Below are 23,354 nucleotides of genomic sequence, written 5' to 3'. Positions count from 1 at the left end.
TGGACAGAAAAATATAAATGGAAAAACACGATGAATTACTCATGGCATTTTAGAAGGTATTATAGGTAACAAAGTCACTTCCTTGGAGACTAATTTCTTAAAAAAGGCAAATGGAGCCAGGCCTGTATTATTTATTTATGTTTATAGAATAAATATTTATTTGTATTTACATATACTTTCCTAATTTATTTAGATCCGTATTTATAAAAGCACTAACCATTTTAAATGTCTGACGTCAGCAAGCCTCCACTCTTGCAGAGTAAGTCATCTTCATGCTAAACAATACAGAACTCTGATTATATGCAGTATGGCACTAAGTGCCTGTCCTTTCAGATTTTCCTTACTCTGTTAAATACTTATTCCACATAGAATAGCAAAAAGTTCCTGCTTTTCCAAAAGCCAAAGCAGCAACTCTATATGAGCCTTATGCATTTCAAATGAAAACCTTGAGTTATCATAGAAATTCTTCAAAGACATTTATTCAAGAAATAATGTTTATCCATCCAAATATTGGAAAAAAATTACCTACACTTTAGTTCAGTTTCTTCTGCTCCAATGTAATTAAGTTGTTCTTTGACTGATTCATTTTTATTAAGGACTGCAGTTGATGTGTGCTGTGATTAGCATCTCCCTTAATGAATCAGGAAGATATCTACTCTAGGTTATTGTGCTCTGGCAGGGGGCTTGGACTAGATGATCTTTTGAGGTCTCTTCCAGCCCCTAACTTTCTGTGATTCTGTGATTCATGAGAGGAAAGAAAGATTGTCTATGCCAGTTTGCATGCCTTCATACACACAATCAGTCTGTGCTTCTTCTCTAAATTTAGTTCTCAAACCTCAGTAGTCTTTACTATTCTAGTAGTCAGACTAATCTCTCTACCAGTATTGGTCTACCTGTTTCCTCAGACAGGATATAGACCAACGGATGTGTCTGGGAGTCCCCAGCAATGTACAAATTGAGTGGTTTCTGCTGTCCACACCAGTGGTCTGATCCTGAATAAATTCTCTGCAGTAATGTGAAAGCAATGCAAGGACTCATTACAGTCCTTCTTGTGACAGAGGCACAGCGCATACTGGAACCTCTGAACCCAGGCAAACTGTTTATACACAGGCAGAGTTCCTTTGCAGTAAGAGTAATTTTTCATATTCATGTTCCTCCACTGAAAACCAGGAAAAAAGACTCCTCCCCATGCTGAATGAGCAGCTCTTTTTCAGTACTGCCAGTGAACAATTAAGTTTTCATATTGCAGCAGCTGTTGTTCCACCAGCCATTTCAAAGATTCTTCCATTTTCTACCTTTCTGCTGAGCTGTTAATTTCTGATTTAGTTCTACATTTGAATACACTACAAATGTCATCTTCTGCAAAGAATATCAACTCACAATAACATAATTCCTTCTAGAGTTTATTAATAAACTAAAAGCAACAAAACAAACCTCAATTTAATCTCCTTCTGAGCTTAGCTTCTGCTCAAGATCTTCATTAATTCATTTTCTTTCCTTCTTGCCCTTAGCAGGAGGTATTCCTATCTCTTTTACATCATGAGTGAAACTAGTATATCTCTCCTGTCAGGTGATACTGGGAATATGTATGCAGAACTCTGCCACCATTTAAGCAGAACCACCATTACAAGAAAAATACAGGACAACTTTAGCCTTAAAGAGCCGTGAAATGACAGTGATTTGACAGTGCTTGACAGGATAATGAACCTATGAAAATGTCAAATTGGTGCAATAAGAATTCATGGGAATTCGGTTCAGTGAAATATTAAACGTGTGTGGATTCATGTATATGGGTATATATGCTTATGGGAGACAACTGTACAGCCCCTCAGATGTTTCTTACTCCTTCAAGTCTGGACAGATATCCTCACAGACACAAGTAGTTTAACTGTTTAACTGTGGCTCTCTAAAGCATGGAATTACAGTGGTAGAGTAAAAATACATGTAATTCAATGCTTGAGTTCAATTCATTTCAAGTTTGGATGAATTATGCTTTCACATATTCATTTTTCAACATGTTAATCTAATAGTGTTGCAAAAAAGTAGGTTCTTGTAGTTTCTCCAACTTGCACTACTATGTTTTGTCTCAGAATTGCTAGACTCCTTTCAATGACATTGGAAAGAACTAAAACTAGACCCCTAAAGAAAAACAGAGTTTTCAGCTAGATCCCAGGATTTTTTAAGTTATCGTCTGCAGTCTAAAACAATGAATGAAAGAGACAGCATTAGTGGTTTTCCCAAGAAAGTTGTTCTATTGAAAAGATCTAGTGGTAAGAGTTTTAGGCAGGAATCTACACAAGGGCCATGGACACACAGTTTGATAAAATGCTTAGGCAAACAATAACAAACCTTTAAAAATTGTCTCAAGAATGAGGAAAAATGCATTCCCAGGCTAAATGATTCTTGGCTGTTTAGAACAAAGGAACCGAACTTACTCTCTGAGAAAGTCACAGGTCTGTAATGCCTAGCAGTAATAGTTTTATAATTGGAGAAAAAGTCTTTTTAGAAATAGATTTAACTGCTTCAGTTTTCCCTTTAACTCCTTGCTGTTACAGGGTTTACGGCCTCAGAACACCTCCAAATAAATCTCCAGAAACAACAAATAACCAAGCATGCATTTAGTGCTCACATGAAGCATATAAACCAAAGCGTTTAGCCTCATATCTAGCACTAACATCCATCTCCCAGAACAAAGATTAAGGCAGGCTCCAGAATTACTCCAGAAACACACATATAGGAAAGATTATCCATTTCCTTAGGTGCTTCCATTGCAGCAATAGGAATTTAGAAGGATCCCTAAAAGATTTTCCTCAGGAGTGCATAGTCAAGAAGAGTTACAGCAAGTTGTCCAGAATTTCTGACAGTTAGTAGTATCCGTGTCTATTACCGTTAATACAATGTTATTCTTGTTTCCATATAATGAAGCCAGGCTCTGCCAGCAACAGACCAGTGGATGTCTCCCTAGATGGAAGAACAAGCACAGTAACAAAGCCCATATCCGTTTTAGATGCTATTCCTGATTTTTTTCCAAAGACAACATGCAATTTTGTTTTACTTTAGCTGGCTATGAAGTGGTATTGTTACGTTTTGTTAAGTGTACACACTCCCTAATTGTTCGCGATGAATAAAAAAGCAAAATAAATTACATACAAATGAATTTAAATAAAAGGCAAATTTGATAGGCAATTCGACCTTTGTTGCTAATTTTTGAACTATAATTAGTCACAGAAAGGAAACACATTTTGAGATCTAAACCTCATATTTCTTCCAGTATCTTTCAGAGTTTAAACTTTGTGTTTTAGACAACCACAACTTGTATCAGGGTTTCTAGAATTTTTTCACCAACTTTCGCCACATTAAAAAGATATTCATCCAAGAAAATATTAGACATGAAACCTCAAAATACTTTTTTAAATAGAGATTTATTATGTTTATGATATACATCAGGAAACCCTAGCAGGACTGTTCAGCTCAGCTCAGCTCAGAAGTTAACTTCCATATTGCTAATTCTATCCAGTCTTCATTTCCCAATTTAAACAATGCCTAGGAAAACAAAATAAGAATTTTTTTTACACTGTCTTGCTTGACATGTTCCTCATTTTTGCACTTATATTGGACTGTAATAACTGTAGTGCATTTCCACAGAACAGGATATATGTTGCAGCAAACAGCGTCAAGTCAAGTCAGATTCTAAATCTGAAAATATTGCTACATTCAGAGGGACTGAAAGTGGGGTGAAACTGTGGGGCATGGGAACACTGCAAACCCTCTGACAAGGCACCAGTGTTGAAAGCGGTTGCCACAATGCTGCTGCTGAAACTTTACCCACAGGAGACAGCAGTTCTGTAGGGATGTATTTGAACTATGAGGTTCATGCTGAAGCTTTTGGTTTTTTCTTCACTACCTTGTTATAACTCTGCCACCTTCCCAACCCACCTCCCTGCTTCCTTTCCCTGCTGCGCTTAGGCTTGCTTCATGAGGAGTTGTCTTCTGTGACTACTGTGCTTTTATGTCCTGAGTAGATTCACGAGGCAGGCTGGAAGCATCAAAGAATTGAAATTTGACCATTTAATTGTGTTTTATATAGACTACAAGAATAAGTAATAGCTATTATTTTGGCTTAGATTCAAATTACGGCCTAGGACAGTATAGGAACCTGTGTGAGTGTATTAAGTTTAGAGACACATTTCTGTGTTTAGCACACAGAAATGAAACACCAAAAAAACCTCATGGTGTAAAACAGTTACTTAGAGTTTGGAAATTGCTGGCTCAAAAATGTTATTAAAAGTCAGCTTGCTTGTTGAGGAGTGTGAGAGATTTTAATACAGTTTTCTAAATGGATCACTCAACTTTATATACATTATGAAACTGAAAGACAATAGCCTCTCGTCATCAGGAAACAGATCCAAACAAATGCTAAATCAGCATCAAAATGTTTACTTCATTATTGTTTTGTATTTCATTAGATTCAATTTAACTCCTATCATTTCATAAAAATGCTAAAATCACTAGTCATGCACTTCAATGAAATAGCAGCTTTGCAAATTTTCTATTTTCTATTCCCAGTGACAGTTAATTCAATACTTCAAAGTATAAGAAGGTAAATGATGCAGGGAATGATAAATGATGCTCCCAAATGGCTGAAAGATGATAGCATCAAGATAAAAGGAGGGCAAAGCACTACTTACAGAAGTAAAGGGATAAGACAGAAAGAGAGAAGAAAGCAGTCAGGAACTTTCAGGCAACAAATATTATCAAAACATTTCTATATGGAGGAAATATGTTTCCGTTCATCAGAGAATCATTGAAAAAAACTTTCCTAAATGTTCCTAAACACAATTATCTCCTTCTGATTTGTGTGCCTAATTTACTCATTTCTACCTCTTCACACAAGCTAAGAAGAACAAAACATCGCAGCAGGAGTAAGGCAGCAGATTTTGAATCCTACTGTTTGCTCAAGAAAGCAAGTAAGGCTTTCCTACTAGGAAACAAAACACCTTTTAAGGAAGAATAGCTTTTGCTCATTGATGAATACAAAAGCTGCTTTTCAAAAATGTTTCAAAGATAAGCGTCATTTTGGAAGCCGAACTGAAAAAGTATGAAAATTGGTAAATTTGAGTTATTAGTTTATTACTATTTTCACAGCCCTGTGGGGTGGTTACCTAAAAGCATGCAGAAAAGCAACACAGAGGACATATAAAATTCATATGAATTTCTTCCGTTTGTCTGGATAGTGGCTCGCTCTTTGAGATACTTTAGCTCTTCCGAGACATATTTTCCTCTGAAAACTACATAACCATATTGAATCAGCATCGCTATCACCTAAAACTATGGTGGGGTTCTTTTTTGGTTTTGTGCTATTTTATATTTCAAGTATAAAGTATATCACAAAGATTGTTTCAAGACAAATATCACGGTGCAACAGACATCCACCTTAAACTCGTCAGTTCATTTCACCTGCACTCCAATTCTGAATTTGCAGCAATTTGATTTAGAGCAGATAGCATAACAGTAGCAGGTTTTAATTGTTATTTAACTGCTGTAGACAGTTGAGAATCTACAGGTCTTCAAAAATCAATGGCTAATCACCATAGAACATTGACTAAACACTGAGAAGACTGTAGCAAAAGTGTTTCACACAAAAGACATAATGCATTTCAGCAAGATGACCAAGTATTTATAACAGATAGAAAATAGTAAAGATAATCTTGGAATGCCACATTTTTCTTTCAGATCACTCAAAGATTAAAGTGAATGTGTTTAGAGAGACATGACTGAAATGTTTATAGAGAAGATATTTAGAAGATGATACATAATTCCAACAAAAATAGAATACAAGCTCAGACACCATATAGTAAAACACATACACTAGTGGCTAAGTCATTCATAAAAGCATGCATGAGCCCTGTGCTGCTTCCCTTCACCTTGTAGATGGCAAGAGATTCTCTTGTTTTGTTCATAAGTTATCAGGCCACGCTTATTAAAAGGCTTATTTGTTACCTGAAGTTACCAAAAGCCCTTGTGGATTACTTGTATCTATCATCCCTCCCCATCCCTTTCCTTCCTTCCCATCCTTCTCCTCTTTCTCTGCATGAAAGTAGTATACAGTCAACTAGACATTATGCATTCATATACAAAATATGTGGGTTTAGTTCTGCATTCGTTTGCTCAAGGGGTAAACACACAGAAAATTAGCATTTTTGACCTTCCATGAAAACTGTGCATTTTAGCTAACCTCGAACTTGAGTAATTTGTACCAGAAAATTATTTAATATCTTGGAATTGTGGACATCAGAACATATAATACAGCGCTACACGACACAAACTGGCAAACAGCCTGACTGATTATATCTTTCTGCATCAGCATATTATAACCTCATCCTGTCTCTTCTTTCTGCAAACTATTAAGAGAAGCATTTGATGTAAACTTTTAGAGAAGCAGGTAAACATGAAAAAGCCAAAGTTAGCCAGTCTAGGCAGTCTTTTAGTCCTTCTACTTTTCCAGAAAGCTGTAAACAAAAGATTTCTTTAAACCGTCTATTTCCATAAGAGGAAAAAAAAGAAAAAAAGGCACAATTTTTGTTACCATGTCACATTTGGTAGGCTTGGCAACTATAAAAGCTTGAGAACAAACTTTGGACATAGTCCAGTGTCACCAAATAGCATATTACCTGCAGAATTGAAATAGAATTTTCTGAGCTCCAAGAACAAGAAAATTTCAAAAATACGTAGTGTAATGAAAATTAAAGCTCCCATGCTCATATATCTTGCTGTTTAAACTAAACAGTGGATGAGATACACTAATTAACCATTTTAGTGTTTTGAGTTTTGTGAATGTCCTCACCATTCTGCAAAAGCTATTAATTGAAGACCACTTAACGCATTGCTTTCATTAAAAACTGAACTTTGATCGTCATCCAAGACTATTAATAACAGTGATGTTTGATGGTTTAATTGCTTTGACTTCTCTTATTAAAGGGGCTTTACCTAGCACGGTAAGAACGACTTGGATGAGTGAGTATTGCAGTTTCCCAGTGTATTCCATTATTTTTTTCATTTTAATATTTTTCACCACAAACCACAAAATAGCATCTAGATTTTCTATTTTCTGGAAGCTCTAATTACATTTGTGAAATATACAAGGATGATGCAACAGGCATCAAGCAATTCTTCAAGTTTGCCCCAATCATTGTGCTATCATGATGTGCAGTGGTGACTCTGGAATGTACCGTATTGATGCAGAAGTTGTTTAAAGGCAAGAGCATATTATATGAAAACTGTATGCAACCTATTAGAGAAGTCAAATGTTGGATGTATTCAAACGTGTGTTGATAGATACAGTGGGGAGCAGTGAAAGGCTACCAGCTATACCTTGGGTTCTGCAGTCTCTACAATAGAGACAAAATGATCCAGAGATGTTTCACATGGAGTAATAAAGTGGATTTTTAATCTTTACTGTTATTTCAATTGTTGATAAAATAGCCTCCCTGTTGTATTAAAATTGTAGGTACTATATGCATATCATGTTAAAATAGCTCATATGTTTGAAGAGTTGTTCTCAGCAAGCACCTTAGCTGGCCTTGATGTCAGCTACCCTTCATGCTGCTCAACTCCAGAGCCCCCATTACAGTGAACTTTTTCACTGATCGCTACTGTACCATACTCACAACACTATGGAAACATGAAGAACTGGTGACTACTTTGAATGACTAAGATTTGATGAAAATATTTTACCTTTTGAGCCTGAGGGAGCTGGAAAACAACAAAACAGAACAAGCAATCATTATACATTAAATTAATTTGAGCAGCTACTTTAGCTGTTGTATTCATAAAACCACAGACAATGTAAAACAAGGTATAAAGGAAAGAAACTAGAGAAACTAGCTTTGCATTGCCAATTGATTCAAATTATTGAGGGCTTATTAACTTAGCTTATTTTCTGACAGCTTCTGTACTAGGTATCACAAAAGCACTGTGCAATTTATTAAACACCACAATAATGAGAGGGACTGTTTTCTTATCAGATATGGTATCACACTTGAACTGTGAGGTAGTTCCATCTTTCTGTACACAAATATAATTCAACATAAAGATAGTTTTAGGTTTAAAACCAGCCTTTCTTGTTTTGTAAACATCTAAACCTGCACTTATTATGAATGAAATTGACATTAAAAATGATTTATCATATTAAAGTAGAATGTTGTATTCTCTCTGACAGAAGAAAGAATAACAAAATGGTAATAGAAAGTTACTGACTGCTTATGCAAACATATTCTCATATATGCATAATATACAATAATGTATGCATAGAACAATACATTTCTGTGCTGTAAACACAAATATGATTATATGTACATATATGCAAATAAAAGGTAAGCATATATGCATATTTATATCACACAGATGTTCTTAGACAAGATTAGCCCTACCTGGTTGTATGCACAGTATTTACTGTAAGCTACAACTCACATAAAAAGGCATGGAGAGCAGGCAGTAGACTCCATTACATATAAAATACCTTATTTATCAAGAAATGAAAAAATATGTTCTGTTTTCATTTTAGGAAACAGAAAATCCATTGTAGGTAATGGAGAGGAACTCAGAAAAATAAACTATTCTAGGCACAATACAGTTTTCCATTTTTCTGAATTTTTCTCCTCTTACTTTCATACTTGTGCAGAAATTCACCATACACAGCAATCTAGCCTTGTGCTAAATCCACCTTCTCAGAAAATTTCTTTTTCCAATATGAATTGTTTCTTTACAGGCATCAGCTGAACACAGAAACAGGCAAGTGAATCAATATCAAATGCAAAAAACCTTAAAGATCTCTAGTGAGCTTCTGACTGACCTTCTGTCCTTGCTCTGAATCAACACAGATAGAAAAAACAACTTCCATATAGTACTCTGCTAAAAGCTAATGTCTATATTAGTACATGTCACGAAAGAGAATTGTCATGTGATCTCTAATGCACAAGTACTGAAAGCCACAATTTCTCTGTTTTCACAACATAAAATGTAACGAAATGCATAGCAGGGAGAATTGCTGCAAGTATAATTCTTTCATCCTAAGACTTGAATGATGCAATAGCAAAATACAAGCCATGATCACATTAAAGTATGACCTATATTTGTTTCTTTAAAACCCTGTTTAAATAATTGATTATATAGAACGATATACAAGGGTTGCTGCAGAAATTGGAAATCCCTGATGAACTGTAAAAATATGAGCTAAATTACTTAAAGCAGTTTAAAGCTTTTCTGAACATTTATGTTCTTACTAATCTTCAACTTTGACTCTGATAAGTGGAAGCTTTTTCTTTTTATATATTCAAACAAAAGGAGGAAGTTGCAATATGCCTTTTTCTAATTTCTTGTTGTAGCATTGACACTGGTATTCTCGCTAACACTGACTTTTTGGCTTTTTATTCGGTTTTTTGGCTTTTTTTTTTTTTTTTTAATGCCACCTTCTTGCTGAATACATGTAAAAATTACAGGCATCCTTTCACTGGTATCTCAGATGAAGACACGTGCAGTAAAGAATGATGTCCAAATTTGCACCTTTGGAATAAATACTAAAGAACTTTACAGATTGCCCAAGCCCACTACAAGTAGCAAACTCATATGTTTTCATCATAAGCTAATTTGTATGCCACATTCTACAAAACAGTATTTCAAGTACAGTCAAGGCATCCAAGGCAACATATGCAATGTTAGGTACAGCAGCATCACTGCAGAAATACTTACTTCCAGATAACATGCAAACTAAATTGGAAAGCTTATAGTCCACATACAGTGAAGTAAGGTTCAAGGAAGGTGGGGCCAGCGGCAGGCAGTGTAGGGCAGAACAGTAAAAATCTGAACAAACATAAAAATCCAAAACACAAATGCATGCTCACACACAAAATGCTCTATTGGGACTTCAAATTTAAGTTGAATCTTTATAGCAATATTAGTACTCTTTGATGTAATTTCTACTACGTTTTCAGAACTTGAGTTTACTCCTGTTTGAGCACATCCCTTCAGATCCATATAGTTCGGTCAAGTTTTGCCATGTGAGGGAATTAGGTGGAATGCAAGTGAGGATTTCGTATTAATAATTACCACACAAACTAGATGCTACACACTTTTGTGTATGAAACTATCCCTATTGATTTTACTGAGATTATTTTCAAGAGCACATTACTAAGAGTTTACAAATTTTAGTTCCGTGTTATCTGTTGCTGAACTCAGTTTGTCAATCCCATTTATAGGCTTTTATAAAATCAAGAATATTTCCTTGCTCTAAAATATTAGTAGTCAAAACCTTGATTAATAATAATAGGGTCAGCAGTTGAGATTTACATTCCGTTATGCTTTTTCCTGGGCTGGCATTCTTGTCACTTTTCACCTAAGCTTCAAAATCCAGGTTAACCTCCTTAAAAAATATATTAGAAAAAATAACAAAAATCTGTCTTTGTTACAGCCAGACGAATCTTCATTCTGTTACTGATTTGAAACTTGGCTGTTACAAGATCCTATATGTCAGCAATTCTGTTTAGTAATTGCTACAAATTCCTTTGAAACAAACTATAGAGGTTTGTCTGACATTACCCCTTCTGGGGGGCCATAGGAAACAAATAATTTTCCTAACAATAACAGTAATAGTCTTCTGGTCTGACCCTTTATTGCATAGTCTAAAAACTGCCTGTCTCTGTGTAAAACCCAGCAGGTACCTCTGATTCCTGTGGTTTGCTTTATGCACTGCCAAGAGGCAGTTCTGTAGTAAACTGTGTAATCTTTCCCTGGCCCTCAAAAAGCACTGCAGATCTTCCTATTCTATTGCAGCTGTGGCAAACTATGCCATTTTGGTGTCTTTATTCAGCTTCAATCACACCGAAGTACCTCCTGTTCCTGTTTGTTTTCCATCAGTCTCTTCCTCCCTCTGGTCATTGTCTCTAAAGAAGATGCACGATAGGGCATATATCTGTTTTACTTGCTCCTAGTTTACCATCTGGGTAATACATGTTCTGCTAAAATTACTGTGGCTGAGGTGCAGGGAGGAAGTCTGGCCATTTGTTGTCTCCTGGTTGTTGCAAGTTGGGTGAGGGGGAGCCCTGTGAAGGGAAGTGTAACTTCCTCCACACCACTACTTAGTAAGAAGAGGCTGTTGCATACTGCCAGTATGGCAGGGACCATAGCACCTTGCAGACCTGTTAGGCACCAGGGGAAGCTCAAGAGGATTTTCTGATGTAGAAAAACAGACTTAAGGATCTTGATGGAACTATGTAAATTTTGCTGCAACCTAAAAAAAAAATTGATAGATTAAGAGCAAGATTAGAGCATAAGGCATTGCAAGGACTCAGTGAAGAAAAGGGAGTGGGATTTGTTTTCAAATGCTTTTCTTTTAATCTGTCTTTCCCAGAAAACCCAAATTTTCTTTACCAAATGAGTTTTCTTGTTATATTTTTTATTATAAAAAAAGTACCCTTCAGAGGCTGCAAGCCCCCTGAAGTTCGCAGTAGGCTGATTCCAGTAAGATATGTTGAGAATTCCACCTCTAAATTCAGGTCAACTTAGAGTCCTGTCACACAATGTATCACAGAACAAATAACTGTAGAAGGTATTTCAATACAGTTACTGCACACAGGGTCATGCCTTCCAGATTTGCAAATAATCTAATATTGTTTTGAGCCCTTCATGGAAATGTTTGGTATTATCAGAAAAAGAAAAATTACAGACACTACTAACATGGTAAAACAAACCAAGACAGGCAAAGGAGTGCAACATTAAGGATGTTGCACTATTTCTTGGGTCAGATAACTGTGAGGCCAACATGAGTGAAACAAAACCATAGATAGATCTGAAATACTGCCTTTAGAAAAAGGAAACATATGTCACAGGACCAGTAGCTCTGCTAAGTACTCTATGCCAGACCTCATAAAAGTCTTGTCTCCTTTTACACTTTTCAAGAGAAGTTCATAAAGACTGATTTCGTAAATGACTTCATAATTGAAAACCAAAAACGCCATACATTTCTAAAATAGCCATTTCAACAATATATTCAAAACATTATGTAGCTGTATGTCCCAGATTTCCAAGACACTGAGTCTAGAAGTCTTAAAGGAAAACATAATAGAATTATAAAGTTACTGTTCTGTTGGATCAGAATTCAACGTTACGTTTGTTTGAAGACTAGCAGAAAAAAAAATCTCCTGCAAGACCAAATTATACTAAACAATTTCTTGAACACCAAAAACCTATAATTTCTATTATTAAAGAAATAAAACCAATATAAATCAGTATGAAATTAATTTTTCATTTTCTATTTTTCTAATGATTGCATGAAATTATCTGGGTCCACTATTGCAATGTATTTTTGTTAAACTATTCAAAAAAAAAAGAAATAACTCTTAATTTACATTCCTTCACCTCATTTCCACAGTCCTGTTCTCCTACCAAGCATTTAATGTCACCAGTCTCATCAAAAAAAGGCTAACAACCCTACTGACTTGATTGTTTCACAATCAGACACAATACAAATCAATAAAAATTAAGTAAAAACATGCCAGTTAATAATCAACAAGTATTGATACAGTTTTGATAGTATAGCTATTTCTTTAAATAGTTTCTGGGCTGCACAAAATTTAACATCTATGCATAGCTAAGTTTATGGAGGTTTGCAATGTTCAGGCTCATCCTGTACATGTCACATATTGATTCTGAACTTGGCATCGAATGCATGTATTAGAACTTTTACTTTTTGGAAGTACACTTTCAGGAAAAATGTGAAATATTGTGGCAAGCACGTAGGTCCTGTAGTTAACAACACAGCAACAAGGAAGATGTCAAACACATCAGTGAAGCTCCTCAGAAAAGAATGAGGCAAAAAAAAGAATAGAACACATAGTGCATAAATGTGCCAGGTACTCTATAATATAGGTTGTTTGTTTATGACATCATATAATATATTTAAACATAGGGGTAGATTTATTTCTGTGTATAAAGAAATGAAAAGCATTTTGCCATACATTGCTAGGCAGGCTTCCACAGCTCTTCCCAAAAATGGTGAAAGCTTGAGAAAGAATAGAAAAAACATTCAAGCTCTCAATTTTTAGCAGAAAATGTAATTTTTCTGCTTTAAAATCTATTTACTTAGTTGCAGTAAGATACAGCACTTAAATACTACGATTTTGGCAATTTCTCTTTTGCAATCTATGCACTTATTCTCCACTTTGTAGAACCAGGTAAGTGTTAGAGGAATCTTAGATAATTATATGTATACACGGAAGAAGAAATTAAATTCAGCTTCCTACTGGGATGTTCCTAATGTTAAGATTTCAGTATAAATATTAAAAGAGTGAGATTAACCTGCAGCTTATTAGGCCAACATCTGTAAGGAAAAAGCACTTGGTTTTTCCAAGGGATTCAGTACCAAATCCTTCTTTCTTCACATACATATTTTACTGTGCTACACATTTTGTAATAACTGCAGCATTTTAGTAAAGGATAGATTGTGCACTGCATGCAAAGTATACCAGTCAGAGGAAATGTAAATGCTGCTATGGAGAAGACAGTCGTAAAATATAGATGGAAAATACAAATCTATTTCGTTCTTTATTAAAAAGAGTTTTATAAAGATGACAGAAAGGAAAGAAGTTAGCTCTTGTGAAATATGCAAAACAGAAAATAGAGAGGCTGCAAATTCAGATTGGAATTAAGAAATAGCAGAGCACACTAAAATATTACAAATACCTTCCAAACATCTTTGTAATAAAATGGCTCCACCCTTTGAAGATTTTACACATTTTCTGAACTACATAAATGTTTATTATTGTAAGTGACCGAATAATTTCTAATGCACTGTCTAGCAGTCTTGTTTTTAAAATAAGAATCATTAACACAAAAAAAAAAATCTAAATATGCTCAAATTTTAAAATGGTTAATTAAGTCACATCTGTCTGCATCTGTTCTCTGAACTTCATGTTGGTGTTAACAGAAAAGAAACCCATTCTCATGGGAGTATTCTTACATTTTCACTGCAAGAGTGATTAAACACTGGAGCACACTGCCCAGAGAGTTTGTGGAGATGTTCAAAAGCCAGCTGGACGCAGTCCTGGGCAACCTTGCTCCAGCTAGTACTTGAGCACAGTATTGGACTAGATGATCTACAGGAAGTCCCTTCCAGACACAGTTATTCTGTGAGTCTGTGACTGTGATTCTTTTAATTGCATAAAGTAACTGTTCTCCTTTCTAATAAATACAAAATACTTACAGGAAAGATTGTATTTAAATTACCCAGAGTGATTACTTTGAATGTTTGGTTAGACACTTTAGTCCTAAATAATTAATTAATTTTAAAAAGAATTATGCTAATTTTACAAATAAGCCACATGACTAAAGATCGAAGGCAGAACTGATCCATGAAATCAGACACTCCATGAACATGCCACAAACAAGATTTTGGCCTCATGAGTGTGTGTTTAAAGGAAGTGAGTTCTATTTTCATTATTACATCAATAAAGAAAAACTTATTAGTGCAAAATAGATGTCCATGGTTAATTCTGTTTATACATGCAAACATATATTGTCTATAAACATTACTATATTTAGATTTCCCTATAGAAATTCTTGATGTAACTATTATCTTATCTGTTATATAGTAGATGTTTCCTTTCTAATCAAAAACTATACAAACATTCATGCATGGAATTGGAATATTTTATTTAAATATAGACAACTCCGAATAAAACTAGTGGTTGCAAGATACACGTCATGTAATACTAAGTGACATGATTTACATTAAAATCTGCATATTTAGTCTTTTTATCGCATATAAAAACCACTGAAAATAACAGTTTCTAAAAATGGGATCATCAGGATTAGAGTGCTACCAATAGCAGAATAATTAAGAACAGACTTTTCAAAACGTTACAGCTATTTGATTGTTGGATTATTAAGTTTTATGTTTTGAGGGTGACCTTCTTCAGGTTATGGAGACAACTAGTTCAATTGCACTTTAGCTGTGGACAACGTGAACAAGAGAACTAAGCATGCATGATACATATTCATTCTACTGTAAAGAAATTTTATGCTGTTTTGTGAGACTGTAAATAAGTTTTCTCTAAAACTTGTTCTATTGGGGCACATAGATTCACCTTCATAAAGCAGTATAGCATTTATTTTGGAGGTGGTGGTTTTCATACTCCTTATTTTATGTCATGTAAGATCTGTGCACTGACTTCAAATTCTACAAGTTCCAGCGCTCAAGTTGTTGCAAATATTCTGGGTTACAGACATACAAAGGGTCTAAAGCTAATTAATATCTTCCGTAAGATCAAACACGAGCCGGATAAGACTCTAAGACGGTGGATAAACAGATGAGCACCAGCAGTGAAGAGCTGTCATTCAGTATGATTTCCTATGCTTATTTAAACCAAGTGCCTGTATTTTACTGGTTACCAGCACTTGGACTGCATAGTTTTTTGACAGTTAATGGCTTATTAGTAGGGTTTTTTAATTCATACCATGCTCAAAATGTTCCCATCTCTGAGCAGAGCTTCAGAACTAATTGCCAGGCCTAGAGGCACAGGTCCCTAAATGTTCCTGGCCCTGAAAATTATAAGAAACTTTCAAACTGCTTAAATACCTATTACTGTAAAATCTGAAGTTCTAATACAACTTAAATGATGTGACTGGTGATGATTCCTATATCTCCATTAACATAGTTTATTTAAATTTTAGTGAGATAGTAGGTTTTGGGTTTGTTTCACTTTGCTTAATCAATGTTAGTGGTCAGTCAGTCTATCTCCTTATATAACTGCTACAGAAGTGAATTTAGCAATGCAATTAATTTGGAATAATTATTCTAACATCTGTTGCTATGGAGAAAATGTATAGATATGTCCGGACTGATGTTAACTTTCATTGATGATCATATTTCACAATGCACACTAAGTTAAACGGAAAATAATTAAACGAAATGCTATATTTTTTTTATATATTTTAATTTTTTTACTGTTTTGTGGTATAGCAATCATATTATTACATAGAAAACCATTAGGCTACTGCTGCCTCCAAAATTATTTTATTTATAAAATTACATCATACCACCAGATCAGAGGTTAGAACAAAGATGAGAATATGAGCTTTCTACAGTAAATTATCTAATTAAATAAAAAGTTGAAGCTACAGAAAAACAGTATTTGAATATTGTTCTCTTAATTTTGTTAATTTATTTTAAAGTATTTACTCTGCAACTTCTTTTACTGTGTTTCCTTTTAGCATTAGTTGATTTGCTGTAGCACCACAGTTTAGAAAGCTCACAATTTAAATCACAATTTTTTATTCAAAAGATGAAAAATTAGTGGAATCCCTGAATACCAAAAAGGTGTAGGTAAAGTGGATTAAGAACTGGATATGGATTGTCAAATGATAACAGTTCTTTATCCCTTTTGCAGGACCAGAATATTTCAAATCAAATTTATTAGCAAATTTATCTTGAACGTTTAAATAATAGCCCTCCAAAAACCTGTTAGATGTACAAAGAGAATAACCAGGGAAGCCAAAACAGGGTGCAGAAGTGAACTGAGGCAGAAACTGAGGAAGACTTTCTAATCATACCTCTAATGTCTGGTAAAAAAAAATAACCACCCTCACACTGCACTCCAGTCACCCACATACTATTTAATGTTAAGAGCGTTGAAGAGGTTTTACATTGTATAAAGCAAGAATTCAATGCCCATTTTGTCTACATATACGAGCTCTGAAAACAATAGACCTATATTCTTGATAACAAGCATTTTTTTCCAGCCTTGCTCTTACTTATAATATCAAAATGAAAAGAAATTTCTAAAATTGAACATCATTACAAATAATATGACATCCAACAAACCTGTAAGATTCTGGTTCTCAACCATGTAAAATGGCATCAAATTATATGGTTAGGCCCTTTCTCCTTATATACCCTTCATACACTGTAGTATTGACCAACATTTCTACCACCTCTAGAGGAACAGATAGTGTAATTTTAATTATTACTAATGATAAATGTCTCTAAATGAAACATTTAGAAAGACTGTTAGGAAGGCTGTAGATATTAGCATGAGAATTCTTCCCAGAGATATAGTTCTAGTAAGAGAAAAATAACTGCATTGTAGTAAAACAGGAGCTGCAAAAAAAGAACCCAACAACAACCATACTTGTATTTCAAAGGAAAAAAACAAAAGCAAGATCTTTTTACTCTAAAGTTCTGAATTACCAGGAAAGGGAGAGAGAGGAGGAAGGAAGAGAAGCAAGGAAAAAATAATCAACCTCAGAAGACAGGTGCATATAAACATAGTCATGCATTTATTCATCTATTCTCACATAAATGCCCTTTCACATTTGGAAAAAGGGCAAATTCCTTGATAGTTCTTCTAGAAATAAAAAATCATTTCTTAATCGTAAATCTGCTAAGAAGGAGCTCATTTTGGAGCAGGGAAGTTGTAATTAACTGGACTTACTCTTTTTCTTTCTTACTCGCTTACAAACAAGTCTTTCCAAAAATATTTTGAAATCAACTAATTGACTCTAGCAGTCTGACGTGAAGACTGGAGCTAGCACCGGCCTCTAAGTGCTGGAACCGGTTATCTTTTAGAATTAAAATATTGAACATTTTTTATAGAGGAAACAATCTGCTTTGTTAGTTACCTAACAAATACATTCACAATAATTATTTTTTTCCCATTTATCACTTCTGAATGAGCAAAACTCTCGTACAAATTTTGTATTTAGCTAGTACAAAATACCTTGAAGGTTATGTCAGAAACCAATGGCCCAGAACTGCTCTGAATGGAGGAGCAGTATGCTGGAGGACGTAATGAGATAGATACCATATACCCATAAGATTATTTGAGCTGTCAGACAATAGGAGATGCATTTTAAAGGAAGAAAGAAGGCACAAAAGCATAAGCATAGTTTCATTCACTGAGAAGAAATCCACAGACAGGATAACAGATCAAGGGCTCTAGAAAGCAGCAGGAAAGGCAGCTTATGCACAGCTACTAAATGAAAAGCTTCAAATAGTTTTTCAAAGGGAATCACCTTTTCTTTTGTTTATCAGTTTGCTTCTGAAAGGGCAAAACACCGATGGATCTATCTTAGGGCACATCTGCAAAAGTTCAGATGAAGCATAAAGAAGGAACAAATTGTGTGCAAAAATAGTGCATAAAAGCTACAGTCAGAAACCCAGGAACTGAACTCAGATAGATGTGTAAAAGTGCTGTTTTTCTTTGTGAGGGAAGGAGGCATACTCCCTAAACGCAGAAAACAAATCTCTATAAAAATTGTGTCCAGGCTTTGTATAAACAATTAAGAATCCAGTGTGTATTTTGGAAATAAGTTAACAATATGCTAAAATCCTATGCTTTAATAGCAAGGTGGCCATCATGTGCCTCTGAATTAGAAACATGTGTGTTTCAGGTTCGCATGCATAAGCAAAGTAACTGATTTTATTAGCTAACAGACATGTACAAGATCAGAGGGCAGGTTTAGGTCTCTAATTGTGATAAGCATTATTTTTAAGATATATGATAAAGCAAAGGATTTTTTTAAAAAGCTTAGAAAATACTCCACCATTTGACACTGTGAAATCTCTTGGTTGGATAAACTCCTAACGTAACAATACGTTCTTTCTCTTTGCTATATTTTATATCAGTTTGTGGGTAGGTTGGTACCACAGATGTGACTAGTACTGCCATTATAAATGATGAAATCCATAATCAATGCTGCTTCTTGTTCATTAGCTCTGTTTTGAGAAACAGGTTCTGTCTTCGTATCCTTCTAATAAGTATGTGGCTAATGTATCTCACCACTCTAGTTTTACGGAGATTTTATTGCTACATTTTGTCGAAAAAGCCGTGGAGCATTTTATGGACTCTTCACACTGCAAGTTGAATTCATCAGGCTCTATAAAGATTCATTCATTCACTCACTCTGTCGAAAGAGCTAAATTTCTCCTGCTTTTTTATTTTAAAAGCAGCTTTCTGTTGTTACTTTGCACAATTTGAAAGTTCAAAGCTTCCTAAAAGCCGATTTGACCTGTTGGTCAATAGCCAAGACACTGTTGGAAGATCATGAATTTAAGAGCATTTCTAGATGACCTAAGTTAATTTCAAATATGCAGTTTCTCATTATTTAATGCAATGCTTGTGAAGTCTAGTTCAAGGAATGGTTTTGGCCTGAGGCAAATTTCTCCATCACCTTCTGCTCTTTTCCCCATTTTGCGTTATCCAGCAGGTCAAGAAAATTTTACCCCTACTTCACTCTTTCACTGTAAGAACTCACAAGAAGAGGTCTCAAAATTATTTCCGCTATCTCAGAGCTAGAACTGTTTACAGAGATTATGGTCGTTTTTCAGGCATGCTAGGACATAAAATGTGATAAATCCCATTATCTTGTAGTTGGCTACACAGCAAAAATTTCATGAACATAAACCTGATTATTGCAATATCAGCTTTCACTGTATCTCCATTTTCTTAACTGAACTAGAACACAAAAAGGACAAGGTGAAGCATGCAAGAAAAATTAAACTTTCCTATAAAGGCAACTTTCTCGTCACTGTAACCTGAATTTTTCAGTCTTTAAGCCTTTAATCCAAGAAAGAAAATGCTAGAAATGTTCCATCAGTCAATAGAAGTATAATCCAAGCCCATTAAACTGAGATTTAATATAATGAATCTGTCTTCTGTTTTACATCAGTGTAACTCCAGGTACATAAATGGAAATACTATTCATTTACTGCAGAGTAAATTGAAGAAGAATCAACAAATGTAACCCATATGGAATGCAAGCATATAGCTGACTTAAGTAGTTCACTTTTTTTTTCCTTGAGTTTTCTGGAATAAAGCTAACAAAATTGAAAATTGAGACCTTTATTATTATATAGAGGTCACTGGCTGCAACAGAACGAAAAAAACCCGACACCAGAAAGCTCTGTAAGTTGCATTGTTCCTTGGTATTAGTATACTATTTCTAATGCATATTCTCTTGTAGTATTTATGTGCCACCAAACAAATACTATTGTAAAACAAAACAACAAACATCTTCTGTAAAAAAAATCCTTAAATGGAATGGCCCTGTAGGCTTCTTGTGTCAACCCTTACTGTAGAGTCCTTAGGGGTTTTAATAGTTTACTTAGAAGTAGGCAATGTAAACTAATATTTAGTGTGATTACATTTTCCTCCCAAAAACTCTGACATTGGTGCAGGTGAAACGGCTGTTATGAATTCCAGATAAAACACTTACAAGTGTTCTAAGCTTTCTCCTGCTGATACTGCTGCTGCTGAAGGTCATGCATTTATCAACTGGTGAGATCGTCTTTCAATTAATCCTTAAGGCAAATGCATACTTGGAAAGATCTGATCTGACAAAATACAATGGTGTGAACAAAGCTCTAATGCCCTGCTGTCAAACAGCAAGAACATCAGTAGGAAACATCCTATTATTGCTTGTAGAATTAAGTGTATTTCTGAATTTCTCCAGAAATTACTAACTTCAAAGTAAATATTAGTCATAATGACTGTGATAAACATTAACTTTAATGTGTATACTTTATTATGCGCATGACTGAGTTGTATGTGAAATCTTCTGATTACACAAAAAGGAAATCTGGAAATAACTAACAACTCCAGTATCTGCAGAACAGTAGACGAAAGAGAATATTATTTCCTTTTATTCCGTTTTTTTTTTTTTTCCTTTTGGCACTGAATTCTGCCACTGCAGCAAAGCTCAAATGGCACCAATAATTTAATAAGTCTTTCTTATTATTTCAGGTTTTTACTCCAGCAGTGCAGATAAAGTATATTTGATTTTCACTGCCCTCTTTCTTCCAGCAAGTCAAAGAATGACATATATGAGATCAAAGGATGGGATTTAGTATGTTATATTAAATTCATTGCTTTTCTACATTATCGTTTGCCCTAAAAAATCTGTAATGTGAAAACTAAAGACAAAAACAGAGAGAAAAAAGGTGATATATCTGACAAAATAGCTACAATTTCCTTATAATTAACTCAATTTCACTCAGAATGGAGGCAAAAAGATCAAAGACGGACAGTTATCAGCTGTGAACGTCTTTAAGTAGTTATTTTCACTAAGAATAGACATATCCTCCTAAATGTTGGATTCACCATAGCATGTAGAGATATGGAGACAAATTCTCCCTCTAGTTAGTGACTTGTCACCTTCTGATTTTATTTCTGTGTCACAACAAAACCAGAAAATTCCCTGTGAAACAGTCTGGAAATGAAAAGCGTTTTCTGTCACCTCACCTAAAGGCACTGTATGTCATTGGCAGACCACAGCTGGAAATGGTCCCAAGCTGTTCTATCTCTACTGTGCAGGTGTCTGCAAATGAGACCAATACCCTGTTGGCATGAATGTGCCTGTTAGTCAAATTCCACAGCAGAGCAATTTTCTGTAATTTGTATATAGTAACTGGTGGGAGAACATCCAGCAGGTGAAACCTACAGACATTTATAATTCTTTTTCACATACATCCAGTTTTCATATAAGAAGAAAATTAATTTGGTGCAAAGCACTCATGTCACAAGACACACCATGTTTACAGCAAAAGCAGCAAAGAATAGCTTAACGATTTACAGCAAAGTCCTAAAATAATGTCGTTGTACTTGACAGCTCTTGAAACATGAATATTTGTTTCTATAACATTCAAACCTTACTGAATTTTCTGAATGCCAAAATTTAATCACAGAATGTGTTTTGTGAATGTAACCGCTTTGAAACATTATTAGAGCTGTAAATACTGGATTGCCCAAATGCTACCAAGAAACTCAGCTTACCCAAACACAAGCAAGGGCTCCATGATTCTTAAGACCTGGACAAAGAGCACTTGTGTGGGAACACTGCAGAAATGGACACTACAATGTGAAAGACTTGAACATGCATTTATGCATGTTTTCATGTTCTGCCCTTCATACTTGAGATCTCATAGACTGATAATTGCTTATTGCGTTGACCTGTACTGTCTTACTGTCCTTACACTCTCTGCCCTTTTTAAGCAACTGATGATCCTTACCTATTACTTTGAATGTAAATTATATGAGGAAGGTATCGTTATTTAATCCTACCATCATATATGGTCTACCATAGTAGGAATTTAGCGTTTACTAAAATTTGCAGGGCTTGATAATAATATCAGCAATGGTCAGTGACAAAACTGAGTTGAAGTCAGTGATGTGAAGAAGGGGAAAATCCACGTTAAACTGGTTAGTACAACCTAAAAACAAAAACTGACCATAGGAAACAATAAAAGATAGTGTGGATAGCCACAGCATTATATAGGAGAAATGGAAACAGAAGAGCATTACTGAGAATTACATTGTACAAGAACAAGCTGATTGCATTGTTGGGAAAATGGGTTCTATTTTGAAAAAAAAAAAATCATCAATATGGCAAAGTTTGTCAAAACTTAATTTAGTTTAAACATGCAAATGAAGAGGTGGAAGAATATTAGACATGTCAAAGTACTTAAACATGGTAAAGCCTCCCTGTTCTTATTTGAAACATCATTTAAAATCCCAAGGTCCTGCACCTGGGTCAGGGCAATCCCAACCACAGATATAGTCTGGGCGATGAGTGGATCGAGAGCAGCCCTGCAGAGAAGGGCTTGGGGATGCTGGTAGACGAAAAACTGAATATGAGCCAGCAACGTGCACTTGCAGCCCAGAAAGCCAATCACATCCTGGGCTGCATCAAGAGAAGCATGACCAGCAGGTCGAGTGAGGTGATTCTGCCCCTCTACTCTGCTTTGCTGAGACCCCACCTGCAGCGCTGTGACCAGCTCTGGGACCCCAGCACAAGACAGACATGGACCTGTTGAAGCAAGTCCAGAGGAGGGCCACGAAGATGATCAAGAGGCTGGAGCACCTTCCCTGTGAGGACAGGCTGAGAGAGTTGGGGTTGTTCTGCTTGGAGGAGAGAAGGCTCCAGGGAGACCTTATGGCTGCCTGCCAGTACTTAAAGGGAGCCTACAGGAAAGGTGGGGAGGGGCTGTTTATCAGGGAGTGTGGCAATAGGATGAGGGGTAATGGTTTCAGACTGAAATGGGGTGGATTTAGATTAGGTATTAGGAAGAAATTCTTTACTGTGAGGGTGGTGAGACACTGGCACAGGTTGCCCAGAGAAGCTGTGGCTGCCCCCTCCATGGCAGTGTTCAAGGCCAGGCTGGATGGGGCTTTGAGTGACCTGGTCTAGTGGAAGGTGTCCCTGCCCATGGCAGGGGGGTTGGAAATAGATGTTCTTTAAGGTCCCTTCCAATCCAAACCGTTCCATGATTCTATGATTAAAATAAAAAAATAAATAGCACTAAAATA

The 23,354-nt window shown here is 35.4% G+C and overlaps 1 protein-coding gene across 1 annotated transcript in view; it reads right to left on the bottom strand.

Moving 5' to 3' along the window:
- CACNA2D3 (calcium voltage-gated channel auxiliary subunit alpha2delta 3) overlaps positions 1-23,354 on the bottom strand; it is a 466,721-nt gene that overhangs the window by 128,029 nt on the left and 315,338 nt on the right. The window contains exon 14 of the mRNA XM_086470039.1: positions 7,735-7,752. Within this exon, the coding sequence (XP_086326165.1) occupies positions 7,735-7,752 (18 nt within the window). The remainder of the gene's footprint in view (positions 1-7,734; positions 7,753-23,354) is intronic.

The sequence above is a fragment of the Leptosomus discolor genome, chromosome 9 (assembly GCF_034619465.1).
Source record: "Leptosomus discolor isolate bLepDis1 chromosome 9, bLepDis1.hap2, whole genome shotgun sequence".
Taxonomy (NCBI): Eukaryota; Metazoa; Chordata; class Aves; order Leptosomiformes; family Leptosomidae; genus Leptosomus; species Leptosomus discolor.
Note: the sequence above shows the minus strand (reverse complement) of the source record. Positions and strands in the feature narration are given on the sequence as shown.